The sequence below is a fragment of the Podarcis gaigeae genome (genome assembly GCF_964106915.1).
Source record: "Podarcis gaigeae genome assembly, chromosome: 3".
NCBI lineage: Eukaryota > Metazoa > Chordata > Lepidosauria > Squamata > Lacertidae > Podarcis > Podarcis gaigeae.
In genome coordinates, this window is record NC_139680.1 from 79,942,968 (window position 1) to 79,954,986 (window position 12,019).

Here is a 12,019-nt window from a genome sequence, read left to right on the forward strand (position 1 = left end):
TTCTCTCAGGTGTTACTTAGTCGAGTCAAAATTTAAGTTCCAAGAGGAAGTTAAATCTCAGGATGCTACACAGTAAACATGGGAAGCATTTACAAAAAAGTAGGGCTAACGTCTACTTACTTGACTGAAGATCAGAAAGAGAGTAGAGCTCTTCAGATGGACATGTTGATTGTCTTAACTGGTGAGCATAATAATAATGAATTAAAAGGATGGCAGACTAAATCATTAACTCAATTTTTAATCATTCTTTTAATACTTTATGTATAGCACTAAAAGAGCAATCATTAGCATTAATCCGTTCTTGTTCATGTTTGTGAAAACATTAGTAGCATTTAGTTGTAAGTTACAACTCATTTATTCTTATTCTCTTGCTTTGCACACCTTGCTTTGCAGAACACATTTCACCCATATGCGCCACTGAGTTCCACACTGAGTCAAGCACAGCTGAGGTGGCTGTTACAAACCTTTTTGAATTCATTCACTGACACAAGGTATTTATTTTTCTGATATGCAACATTTGTGAACATTTGTGAACATGTGCAAAAGAAGCCCCCTTGAAACTGATGTCAGACGATGAGCCTCCCAGAGATCTGAGCTGTGAAAATTTTGAAACTACCTATGAGTAAACATACAACTTCTGGATTCATCTAAGATCAAGCTAAGGACTAAACTCTGAAGCCAGCACTAAGTACACAAATTCCAGCAATTATAACCTTTACAGCAAGATTGATTCAGTCAGGACTTCAATTCTGCTTACTCATATTACTATTCTGGTGCAACTTGCTTGCATTTTATGACATGTATTACTTATGAATTTATTCTTCTGAAGTATAGTCTGTCCTTCTGCTTCTGCATTTCCATCCCAGTGCCTAAGGATACATTTGTAATAAATACAAAAGCGGTTCACACAAATGTGACCGTTTCCTGCCTTTTTGCATGCATGTATCTTAAAAGTCGAGTAAGTGATGGCACAATAGTTTCATCCCGGCTGCCAATTGCAGAGGATAATGCAACATGAACAGAAGCTAGCTACATCCACGTAGGCAGTCAATTCAAGAAGTTCCACTCGAGGTTGTTAATATGCCAGGCTCTCACTGGCAGGGAAGGAAATTTGCTTCGGCAAGGAGCACAGGAAAACTTGGGCGGCCAGTTCTTATTCTAGCCTCTCCCCAACAAGAGCTATTATGAAGCTGTTAAGTTGTGGGTGAATATATCAGACGACACAGCGATTCTTCAAACAGCTCTTGTTTATTCACAGGCCAGAACAGAACTGAACTGAAGGGTTCAGCCAGCCTGCTTATATAGAACTCCACTAGAACACAACAGTAACCATTTTCTGTAACTATCCAATCACCGAACGTCATTTTCGATCCCTGATTTGCATATGTGGACCTGAACTATCTACAGTATCCCCCTGCTGGCCCAGGGTGAGAACATCAGTACATAACAGAAGCAATAACAACTCTGTGAAATATAGGCCTCCTCAGCCAGTCAGGGTAGACACCTTTTCAAGGATCAATCACAGGTAGAAAGTTTACTTACTAGTTTGAAAATGATCCTGCCAACAAGCCTCACTGAGTCTGGGGGGAAGTTGGGCTCAATGCTCTTAATACACTTGCATTCCCGTTTGTGGTCCTGCCAGGCTTCTTTCTACAAATTGCGATAAAACAGAAGTTATTTTGCTGGTAAACTTTTAAGATATTGAAATATAATAAATATGATTTATTACTGCAAGAGACCAGTGCACAGATAAATGTGATTTTGCGCAAGCATAAGAATATTGGGATCCAAGCCACTGATTACGGTTGGACATATGGTTTTTGCAAGAAATGCTGTTGAAACACTCGGTCTATTTTTACAGTAAGGTATTAATTGTTATTAGAACTACCAACCATTTAAATGTTTTAGCTGATCAACCATCTGTCTTTTACATCTAAATAATTTTGCATTATTACCCAAAGCTCAGTATAAGTGACTTTGTAGGATTCTGAAGACATATTAGAATTTAAGCAAAATTCTACCCCTGTGTATTAAATGAAAATATTTTCCCTATTTCTGTAATATAAAAAGTGCCCTTCCATTTTAAGCTCTCTGCCAAAATTTCACCCCACTGATTAATTAACTAAAACTATCTGTGCAGAAAAAAACACAACGCACATGCAGTACTAACAACTTCCCTATATAATTGTTACATTTCTTCTTTCAACTGTTTTACAGACCACACTAAGCTACTCTGCCAGGATACTGGGACCTACCAACACATGTGCTGAAACTGCACCTAGATAAAGAAGTTGTGGACAAAAGTATTTTCTGAGATCTCACTCATAACCAGGCAAACAATTCCCCTTGTTTCACTCTTTTGCATTTGTAAATTTGGGTCAAGATCTGAATAACAAGGAACTGATCTCACATCTTTCAACTGCAGCCTAGGCCAGAACTACCAAGTTTGGGAAGACCTTTGATTTCAATAATCTGACCTATTAGACTATGTCAAGACTTGGTAAATCAGCGTTATTAAAAAAAAATCTCACATAAGCTAAAAATGTCCGGGTGCCAAAGTGCTCAAAATTGTTTCTCCACCATTTGGTTTAATTTTATTTCATATACAAACTGGAGTGTCATATCCCACAGGTCTATGTAAATGTCTGAATTTAGTTTATTGATACTTTTATCTTTTTTGAAATAGAAATTTGTAATTGTTTTGATTTAAAGACCTTGTAATCATAAACTATACCTCCTTTCCCCATATGTCCTTATCAGCAATTGTAACAACTTATTATTTTTAACTAATTTCTCTTGCATTATTCCCACCCACACACAACCTGTCTGTTCTTATAATAAATAAATGAAAAAAACTACAAACAAACTGGTCAATATTAACTATGATTAGCTTCAAACAAGCAAATTTCAAACCATGGTGTGTGAAGCTTGCTTGTTTGAAACGAATTGCTGGTAAAATTAACCACAATTTCAGATCTAGGTGAGACCTGTGAATAATCAATTAATGAAGCAGAAGCTTCCCTACTCCTCTTCCCAGCTGCATGGGAGGGAGGGAAGTGGTAGCTCATAAGCACAGGAAGAGGTTAAGCTTGTTTATGTAAAACTAAACTGTATGCCATGACACAGTAGAGTGTTGTACTGTGTAGGTATGTTGCACAAATGCTCACCGTGCTCCTCCTGGGACCGGAAAGGGGTTAGTTTAACCTCTGGGTTGCTAGTAAAACTGAATTACTGTGTCGCAAAATGATGCATGTCTAAAAAGTGTGTCACCAACATAAAAGTTTGGAAAGCTCTGGTTCAGAGTAACATCTGAATCTAGCTGATATGTACCAATACAGTGGTTACGTAGGGTTACAGACGCTTCAGGTTACAGACTCCGCTAACCTGGAAGTAGTACCTCGGGTTAAGAACTTTGCTTTAGGATGAGAACAGAAATTGTGTTCTGGCGGCATGGCGGCATCGGGAGGCCCCATTAGCTAAAGTGGTACCTCAGGTTAAGAACAGTTTCAGGTTAAGAGCGGACCTCTGGAACGAATTAAGTACGTAACCAGAGGTACCACTGTATCATCCAATTTCCTACATTCATAGGTGAGTGTGGATCCCTAAAGTAGACAAAACAGACCATTTAAGCAGATAAGGAGGTATTTGGGGGGCATCTAAAATACCTCCTAAAGAGAGTGGGAACCCCAGAACTAGCCTGATGAAGACTGATCACGTTCAGTTGTCACAGAAAACTGACTGACTCTTTGGAGGGGTACATAAAACAGGGTAGGAAGGGAATGGATTGTTCTGGAGGCAGGGCTGACTAACTAGAACACTCAAACAGCAGTAGCCAGTCAACACTGCAATGTTTTGTTGCAGGTCCCCCCTTATTTTTCTCTAAATCTGATCTCCTGCAGAAAAATGAATAGGAACAAATCTCTGCCTTTTGTAAGATGCCATTCTTTCCAGTGGAGCTTTCTGCTTTGCAGCAACTCTGATCCTGGCCCAACGGAATCAGTAATCCTCTCCTCAGAATATTTATGTTCAGCCTCCAATTTTGACTGTCCCTTGATTTCTACCTCAAAAAGATTTTTCTGGGTTTTCGTTGTTGCTGCTGCTGCTATGCCAGGTTTTGCACAGAGACTGGCAGGCAGGCAGACAACAGAAGCAAGAGGCATGACATGGGATTAAGGAGTGCCACTACACACAAATCTGCAAGAGCAGCTGAATGGACAAAAAGCATTTCTGTTTCTGGCACATGAAATAGTGGTTTAAAATTATACAGCTCATATTTTAATTTCACCCTTGCTCTCTTTGAACTATGCCTGCACCAAATGTTCACAATATGTTCAGTGTGAAATAAGTATTTTTGGAGAAGCCAAAATTGCCCCTAAATCAATCCTCAGTGCACACCTTCCAGAGTTGTTTGTACGTTGTTCACTACCCAATGGGTGAATCCTTGTGTACCATTATTTTTAAGGGGTGGTTTCTTTATTCTGCCACAACAATTCCGGCCACTCTGAGATCATGCAATCAATGTGAAGATGTCACAACATCTTAAGTCAGAGGAAAGAGTCAGGGTTTCAGGTTCAATCCGCAACATCTCCAGCTAAAAGGGCTCTTGATAAGAAGCTAGAAGCACCCCTGCCAGTTAGAATAGACTTTACTGGGCTAGATGGACCAAAGGTGTGACTCATTATAAGGTATATTCTCATACGAGAAATATGTAAAATAACTAAGCAAGTATTAGACATCACCCCAGAATTGGCCCTACTAAACATCTTCCAAGACAACAATGCCCATTTACACCACAAAGAACTCATAACCCACCTACTTTCAGCAGCCAGAAACACCATAACCAGACAGTGGAGAGACATGTCAGGAGTAAGCATGGACCAATGGTACCAAATAGTATGGGAAACAGCCCTACTAGAAAAATTAACCAATAAACTGAAACTGACACGGGGACAAACAGAAGAAGACACCTTTACCCTGGTATGGCTCCCCTTTATCACATACACAGCCCAACAAGACAATGACAATAATCCACCAACAGCATACAAATCAATATGGCTAACCTGATCCAAAACACCCACCCACCCCACTCACACACGAAAACAAAGATCACCATAGCCAAACACAAACAAACAACCACATCCTAGGCCAACTCCAACCTCTCTCACCACCAAAGAAACACAAATGAACAGCAGAGAACTGGCATGAACAACGCTGACACCAAACCCTACATACATTAAGCAAAATAGAAACATTGCCACCCAACCCAACCCCACCCCTTCCCCACTCCTAATGTCTCAACAAATGAAACTGATATGTAAAAATGTTACATGGAAAAAATACGAGAGACATTAGACATACTTCTGTAAAACAAGAAAATCTTTAATTAATTTTTTAAAAAAGTATAAGGTATATTCGTATAATTCACATACCCAAACAGATTTGACTTATGATGCTAGAAAGCCATTTCAAAGTGAAGGTGTGCACAGAAGCTTAACCAGGCCATCTCTCAAAAACTGCTGAAAGGGCGGATGGTGCATTTAGCTTATTGTGCAAGTTTTTGTGAAAAGTTCCCACTCTCAAATTGGTTTTATTCCCCCTCACAAATAATTGTTTTGGACTTCACTGAAAGTTCACCCTTCTAACTTATCTGCTGTTTCGCATGGACTACAAAGCGAGAGCTATCGGAATATAACTGTAACTCAAAGTATCCAGAAAACAAAGGTTATATGAATCCAGTTTCTTTCACCCTAAATAAACAGTCGTGTCTCTAATCATTAAGACATCATTCTGCATAACGTAGCTGTACTGGCATGTTCCTCCCGAGCCAACTAAAATTGTTCTTTGAAGCCAGCCTTTATCTGACATGCTTTGTTCCTAAAATAAATGCTGGGAAGGAGTTTAAAATATGCTAGAAGTGACACTGAGATGATCAACTGTTTATGCAGCCTTTAAAGGAGCAAGGAAATGAAATATGCAACATCACACAAAATCGTGTGTCTCATTCTTCTAATCTTAGCAGTGCTTTTTAAAGTCAGAAAGACATTGGAATCACATCTTTATGATCACTGCCAATTTGAATCCATTCACATCGTGAATACAGACTGCTTACAAACAGGCATAGCCTTTCCTAGTTTAGGCACTGTCATGGCTGTACCTGCTGCTCCAAAAGAACCCAGTGACCTTGTGTGTGTATTTTGCATGAACAGTTTAACTTGGCGAAGTCCGACCAATGTAACATAGTGCTTTACTTCTGGTTGCATTTTTAGGCAGGTGTTTGGTTTGGTTTTTGTTATGCCTAAGTATTATTTAGTGTGGTTTTTTTTAATGTAAAGGGGTAAAGGGACCCCTGACCATTAGGTCCAGTTGTGGCTGACTCTGGAGTTGCGGCGCTCATCTTACTTTATTGGCCGAGGGAGCCGCCGTACAGCTTCCAGGTCATGTGACCAGCATGACTAAACCACTTCTGGGCAAACCAGAGCAGTGCACAGAAACGCCGTTTACCTTCCCGCCAGAGCGGTACCTATTTTGACGTGCTTTCGAACTGCTAGGTTGACAGGAGCTGGGACCAAGCAATGGGAGCTCACCCCATTGCGGGGATTCGAACCGCCAACCTTCTGATCGGCAAGTCCTAGGCTCTGTGGGTTAACCCACAACTCCACCCGCGTCCCTTATTTAGTTTTTTAGTTACAATTAATTTGTATACCGCTTCATATTTCAATAGAACCGTCTAAGCAGCTAACAAATCCTACCAAAAAAGAACCAGTACAGAAAAAATGCAAAGCAAATTCCACATTCAAAACCTAAGAATACTACTATTACTAATACTAATAATAATAATAATTCATTTTTAAGTAACATAATTCAATATATCAGTGTACATAAGTAAATTAACCAAGAACCACAAAAACAAAACAAATACAGAACATAAAAATATATACAGTTACATCAAAATGCAACATAATGACACTGTACCATTAAAAAAATTAATTGTGCATGTGCATGCATGTATAATTTTTGCTGGCCATGACAACCAATTTCCTAGATCTTAAGAAGAGTTAATGGGGAAAATATCAAGGCTAAAAGGGTAACATATTTGCATTATTCATTTGCAGCTAATTATCAGAGTAATGATTACCTGGCAACGTACACCACAGTATCTTGCAACTTTGCACTGAGAACACCTAAGCAGCCGATCCTTCCTGTTGCAAAGGAAAAAGGGGGGGGTGAAATACTTTGAATATTTAAGACAAATAACTTTCAGGTAAACTTTAAAAAAGTATGAAAAGCCTAATGCTAGAGTAGCAGTCCACAATCCAGGGAGCATTTTTAGAGCCAAGTTTCAAACTTGGTTTTTGAAATGGTTTATAAGGCTGCTTAATGGAGTGAACTCACAAACCTGCACTTTTTAGCTTCCTAGGTTGTGGTTCTAGGAAACAGCATTCTTTGCTACTGACAACTAGGCAAGCTGTTTTGTGGTCTGACTCTCCATCTGAAATAAAAACTGCAGAGAAACAACTTGTGTCCTTGTGGTTGTACACATCACCTTTGTATTGTGCCCAGCTGTGTTTCCTAAAGTCTCAATAAAAAGGAACTTGAGAATTCTAGGTCAAAAAAAATGACCTAGAATATTTACAACTTCTATTTTTGTATGTTCAATGGGCATAAAGTTAATTATTTTAACTCTGTTTGATTATTAAACAATATATTTTCCAGGAGAACAAAAAAGATGGAAAGTCTCAGAATCCAATATTCATGCTCCGCTTGAACAATTTACAGCTTTTGCATCCTGTATGTAAATAATTCATAATATTTATAGGGGTTCTTCAAGCAATACCTGTTTGCTGTAAAATGAAATGCTACAATCCGGGTAGAATATATTTTACCTTTTATTGGGTGCAACAGTAAATAAAAGAAATAACCTTTTTATTTTATTGTTCTCTTCTCATACAGTCAACTATGTTTGTGTTAAACTATGTTTAACACAGAAGAAATCCCAAGCTGATTTGCAGTAAACAACACAGTGGGATATGGTTGGCCTTTTGAGGTCAAAAACGTGATATTCCATTGCAAGCTAAAATTCAGTAAATCTTAGTCCATATTTTATCTGCCTTAAGCAAAATTCTTGTTGTGAATCTGTAGGCGCATTGAGTTGCGGCATATATTTGTACTCTGAATTCCCCATCAATATAAAATAGCATTAAAGTTCTGTCTAAATTGTTCCAGGGTCTGTAAGGCACTTGGGAGGGGGGCATACAATCAAAAGAGATGGGGAATTTAAACTAGAGGTGTCTTTGTATATCGTTATAACGCTTGGTAGAAATGCTTTTTTATATAATTCCTATTGTTTTCTAAGTAATAAAAACATGTAATTTAGTCCTTCAGTTAGCATGCTCAACAAAACACCCCAAAAGATAAGTGAAGAAATAAATGACTAAAATATTATCATTTTTTTTAAAAAAAAACTTTCCAGTGTGTGGTTTTGACTGTAACACTTTAGGAGGGTTACAAAACTTTTAGTAGATTGATCAGTTAAATCAAAAGTAGCTCCAAACTCATATGGCAGCAGATTTTTTTTCCTGATTAATTAATTAATTAATTAATTAAAAGCCACATTCCGTACTGACAATCTGCCAGCTGAGGTCCATGGAGCTGTCAAAGGGCTCATATACAAGGAGAATGCAACAGCAGGTATACCACAGGAACATCCCAGATATGCCATCAGAACAAAGTTGTTTGCCTCTGAAGATACACAGCGGGAGACAGGCTGCAGCTGTGGGCAGAAGGCAGGTAGGATGGAGATGTCCTATATCCTGTGCCCCTTCATCCCACAGTCATGCTCTCCAAATGATCTAACTTTACACCAGCCCCTCACATAGTGCAAATAAGGGGAGAAATTTTAAAAGCTGCCTCTGAATCAAAGACTGAGCCACACCCATGTCACCATGACAGAGTATAATATACGGTGTAACAAAGCACCAATACATAGCGCAGCGCCCGTATATGAACCCCAGTCAAGGAGCTCATAACTCAGATCACAGGGCAGACAAAGCGATGGCAGAAAAATTCAGTTTGCTGGGGTGCTAACTTGAATAAAATATTGGGGTGCAGTAAGCCCCGCCCTGCATTACTGATCACATGACTCTGTGCACACAAAGCATTTGAATGGCAATGCCCATCAACTCTGACGAACCCGGCCCCTTCAAATATTTTATAGGGGATCCGAAGACCCTCTGACCCCTAGGAGCTGACTCCCACGGTTCCACTTGGTAAGATATGGGCTGTGATGCAAGCATTGCTGAAGACACAAGGGAATGAATGAATGGATGGATGGATGGATGAAACTTATTACAGTTCCAGACTAGATTCACATTCCGTACTAAGCAAACACAAAACACAATAGAATTAAGACACAAGGGAAGAATACTTGTTAAGTTGTGGGTGAACATATCAGACGACACAGCGATTCTTCAAACAGCTCTTGTTTATTCACAGGCCAGAACAGAACTGAACTGAAGGGTTCAGCCAGCCTGCTTATATAGAGCTCCACTACAACGCAACAGTAACCATTTTCTGTAACTATCCAGTCACTGAATGTCACTTTCAATCCCTTATTTGCATATATGGACCTGAGTGAAAACTATCTACAGTATCCCCCTGCTGGCCCAGGGTGAAAACTTCAGTACTGTACATAACAATACTTATCTGCTAGGAGCTGGAACAGGCACAACCCACCCTGGAGCAATCAGTTTTCTTTGGGTTCAGATTCAAGATGTCCACTGTACTAGTAACTACAGGGCTGGCTCAGTCATCAAGCAGGGTGAAGCAGTCACCTGAGGCAGCAGAAGCCCAAGAGGAAGTGCCCCTGCAGGCACTCCACCTGCGCTGCTGCCATGAAAAGAGAAGCGAGATCTTGCCAGAACCTGCCAATTCACAGGCGCTGCCATACAAACCAGGTAAGAGAAGCTGTGGTGGCAGCACGTTCCTGTTTTGCCTCAACCATTATTATTATTTTGCCATACTGCCAGCTCCCTACAGCATCTGAACAGTGGGACATCTTGCTAATATAGTACATCTCTCTAGCTAATGTGCAGACCCGATACACTTGATGGAAAGAAGATGGGTGCAAGTAATAGTCTGAACTGCAGGCTCGCTCTCCTCTCCCTCTCACTACTTTCATCTTTGAGATTCATATCAGTTATTACTCTCACTATAGTAACAGGTGTGAAAATAAGCAGCAGCTGCATTTCACAGACCATTATTCAGGATAAGCACAAAATTCAGCTGTTTCGAAGTAAAAACATACTGATAGAACCAAACTCATAAAACCACAGAATTGTAGAATTGGAAGGGACCACAAGGGTCATCTAATCCAAGCCCCTGCAATGCACTCTGGAGCTCAAACCCATGACCCTGCTATTAAGAGTCTCATGCTGTACCAACTGAGCTATCCCAGCAGTCACATAATATTTCTGAAATAGTTGATATTAATGCCCTGCGCAGGCTTTATAGATCTTGATTTTCAAAAATGTAAACCCCAAAGTAATGACAATTAGCATATTAATTCAATCTGTTTTTCTTGGCTTTATGCCAATGGCGCCTACACAGAATTCAGTGAAATCCATTCAAGATAAAACAGAGGTATTTTGGTTTAACTGGATTGTACATTGGGGTTTCTAGATCACTACAGGATTGTTAAAAATGTATTTGATAGCTTAACAGTAAAACTTAAGAAGATAGGTAAGGAGGGACATTGTAGAGATTTTTGTAACCGAAGTCCAAAACCTCCTGCTTGGCAGGGGGTTGGACTCGATGGCCCTTGTGGTCTCTTCCAACTCTATGATTCTATGATTCTAGATAGCAATAACCTTTTTCTCCTCTTGCAAGACTAAAACTCAGGGCTACCCAGGGGAATGGATTCAGAACAGACACAAGAAGCAACTTCTTAAGAGAAAGCAAAACTTAGGAAATTCACTGACACGGCATGTGGAGATGGCCAATAACGTAAGAAGGCTTTAAAAGGGAGTAAGAGAAACTCATGAAACAAAGATCTATTAATGGCTGTCATGGTGGCTATATCTAACCTCCACGTTCAGGGAGAGAATGCCACTCAACACCAGATGCTGGGAAACAAAAAAGAAGAGGGTTGATGCTTTCAAGGCTTGTTGCGGAAAGGGGGCTTCCTGGAAGAATTTTGTTGGTCATGGTGGGAAACAGACTACTGCAATAGCCAAGACCTTTGGTCCAAGCCATCAAGGTGGTTGTTATGTTTGTATAAAGCTACAGTGGTACCTCGGGTTACAGACTCCGCTAACCCAGAAATATTATCTCGGGTTAAGAACTTTGCTTCAGGCTGAGAACAGAAATCGTGCTCTGGCAGCGTGGCAGCAGCCGGAGGCCCCATTAGCTAAAGTGGTGCTTCAAGTTAAGTGGTGCTTCAGGTTAAGTACAGACCTTCGGAACGAATTAAGTACTTAACCCGAGGTACCACTGTATATCTATGTGAAACTCACCCAGTGGCCCACGACCTGCAGTCCCCAGGCAGCTCAGGACTCGGCTCACCCATAACTGTGGAGCTAGGCCTCCAGGCAGCTAGCTACAAGCATCAACAGCTTAGTAGAGCTTAGGTCCAAATGTTTGGGTCTTTTGTGGAGGGCCATGTCCTCTATTGTCCCATGTGTCAAATAAGCAACATATTTTAGGTAAAGAATAATTATCTGGTTTTTATTTTATCCACTGTTTTCTTCTGCATCCTGTTTTGATGATATTAGAGAATAGCCAGGATCATTTGTGCAGTGGTCTGGCTAAGATGGTGAACAAGCAAATTTTCTTTCAGTGTAGTATAAGTGATCTTTCAAGGTCCTTTCCCCAGTTGTTGTTTTTTCAGTCTGCATGCTGTCACGTTGCTCCTTCAGATGTCCCACTGCTCTGCGTTATCAGTCATCACAAAAACATCAGCACATCCCTGTGTCTATTACGCTCACTGCTAGAGGCCAGGCTGGCCTTGGAAACTACCTACCTA

The 12,019-nt window shown here is 40.1% G+C and overlaps 1 protein-coding gene across 9 annotated transcripts in view; it reads right to left on the bottom strand.

Moving 5' to 3' along the window:
• The window catches only part of SMYD3 (SET and MYND domain containing 3), a gene marked incomplete at its 5' end in the record, with an annotated part of 364,396 nt that overhangs the window by 313,070 nt on the left and 39,307 nt on the right, over positions 1-12,019 (bottom strand). For 7 of the 9 annotated variants that reach the window (XR_014562537.1, XR_014562538.1, XR_014562539.1 and 4 more), the window contains 3 exons: positions 121-178; positions 1,543-1,650; positions 7,136-7,199. Coding sequence is in view for 3 of the 9 variants with exons in the window: in XM_083732614.1 (XP_083588740.1) it covers positions 121-178; positions 1,543-1,650; positions 7,136-7,199 (230 nt within the window). The remainder of the gene's footprint in view (positions 1-120; positions 179-1,542; positions 1,651-7,135; positions 7,200-12,019) is intronic. The other 2 variants (XM_083732615.1, XM_083732617.1) reach the window with 2 other exon arrangements.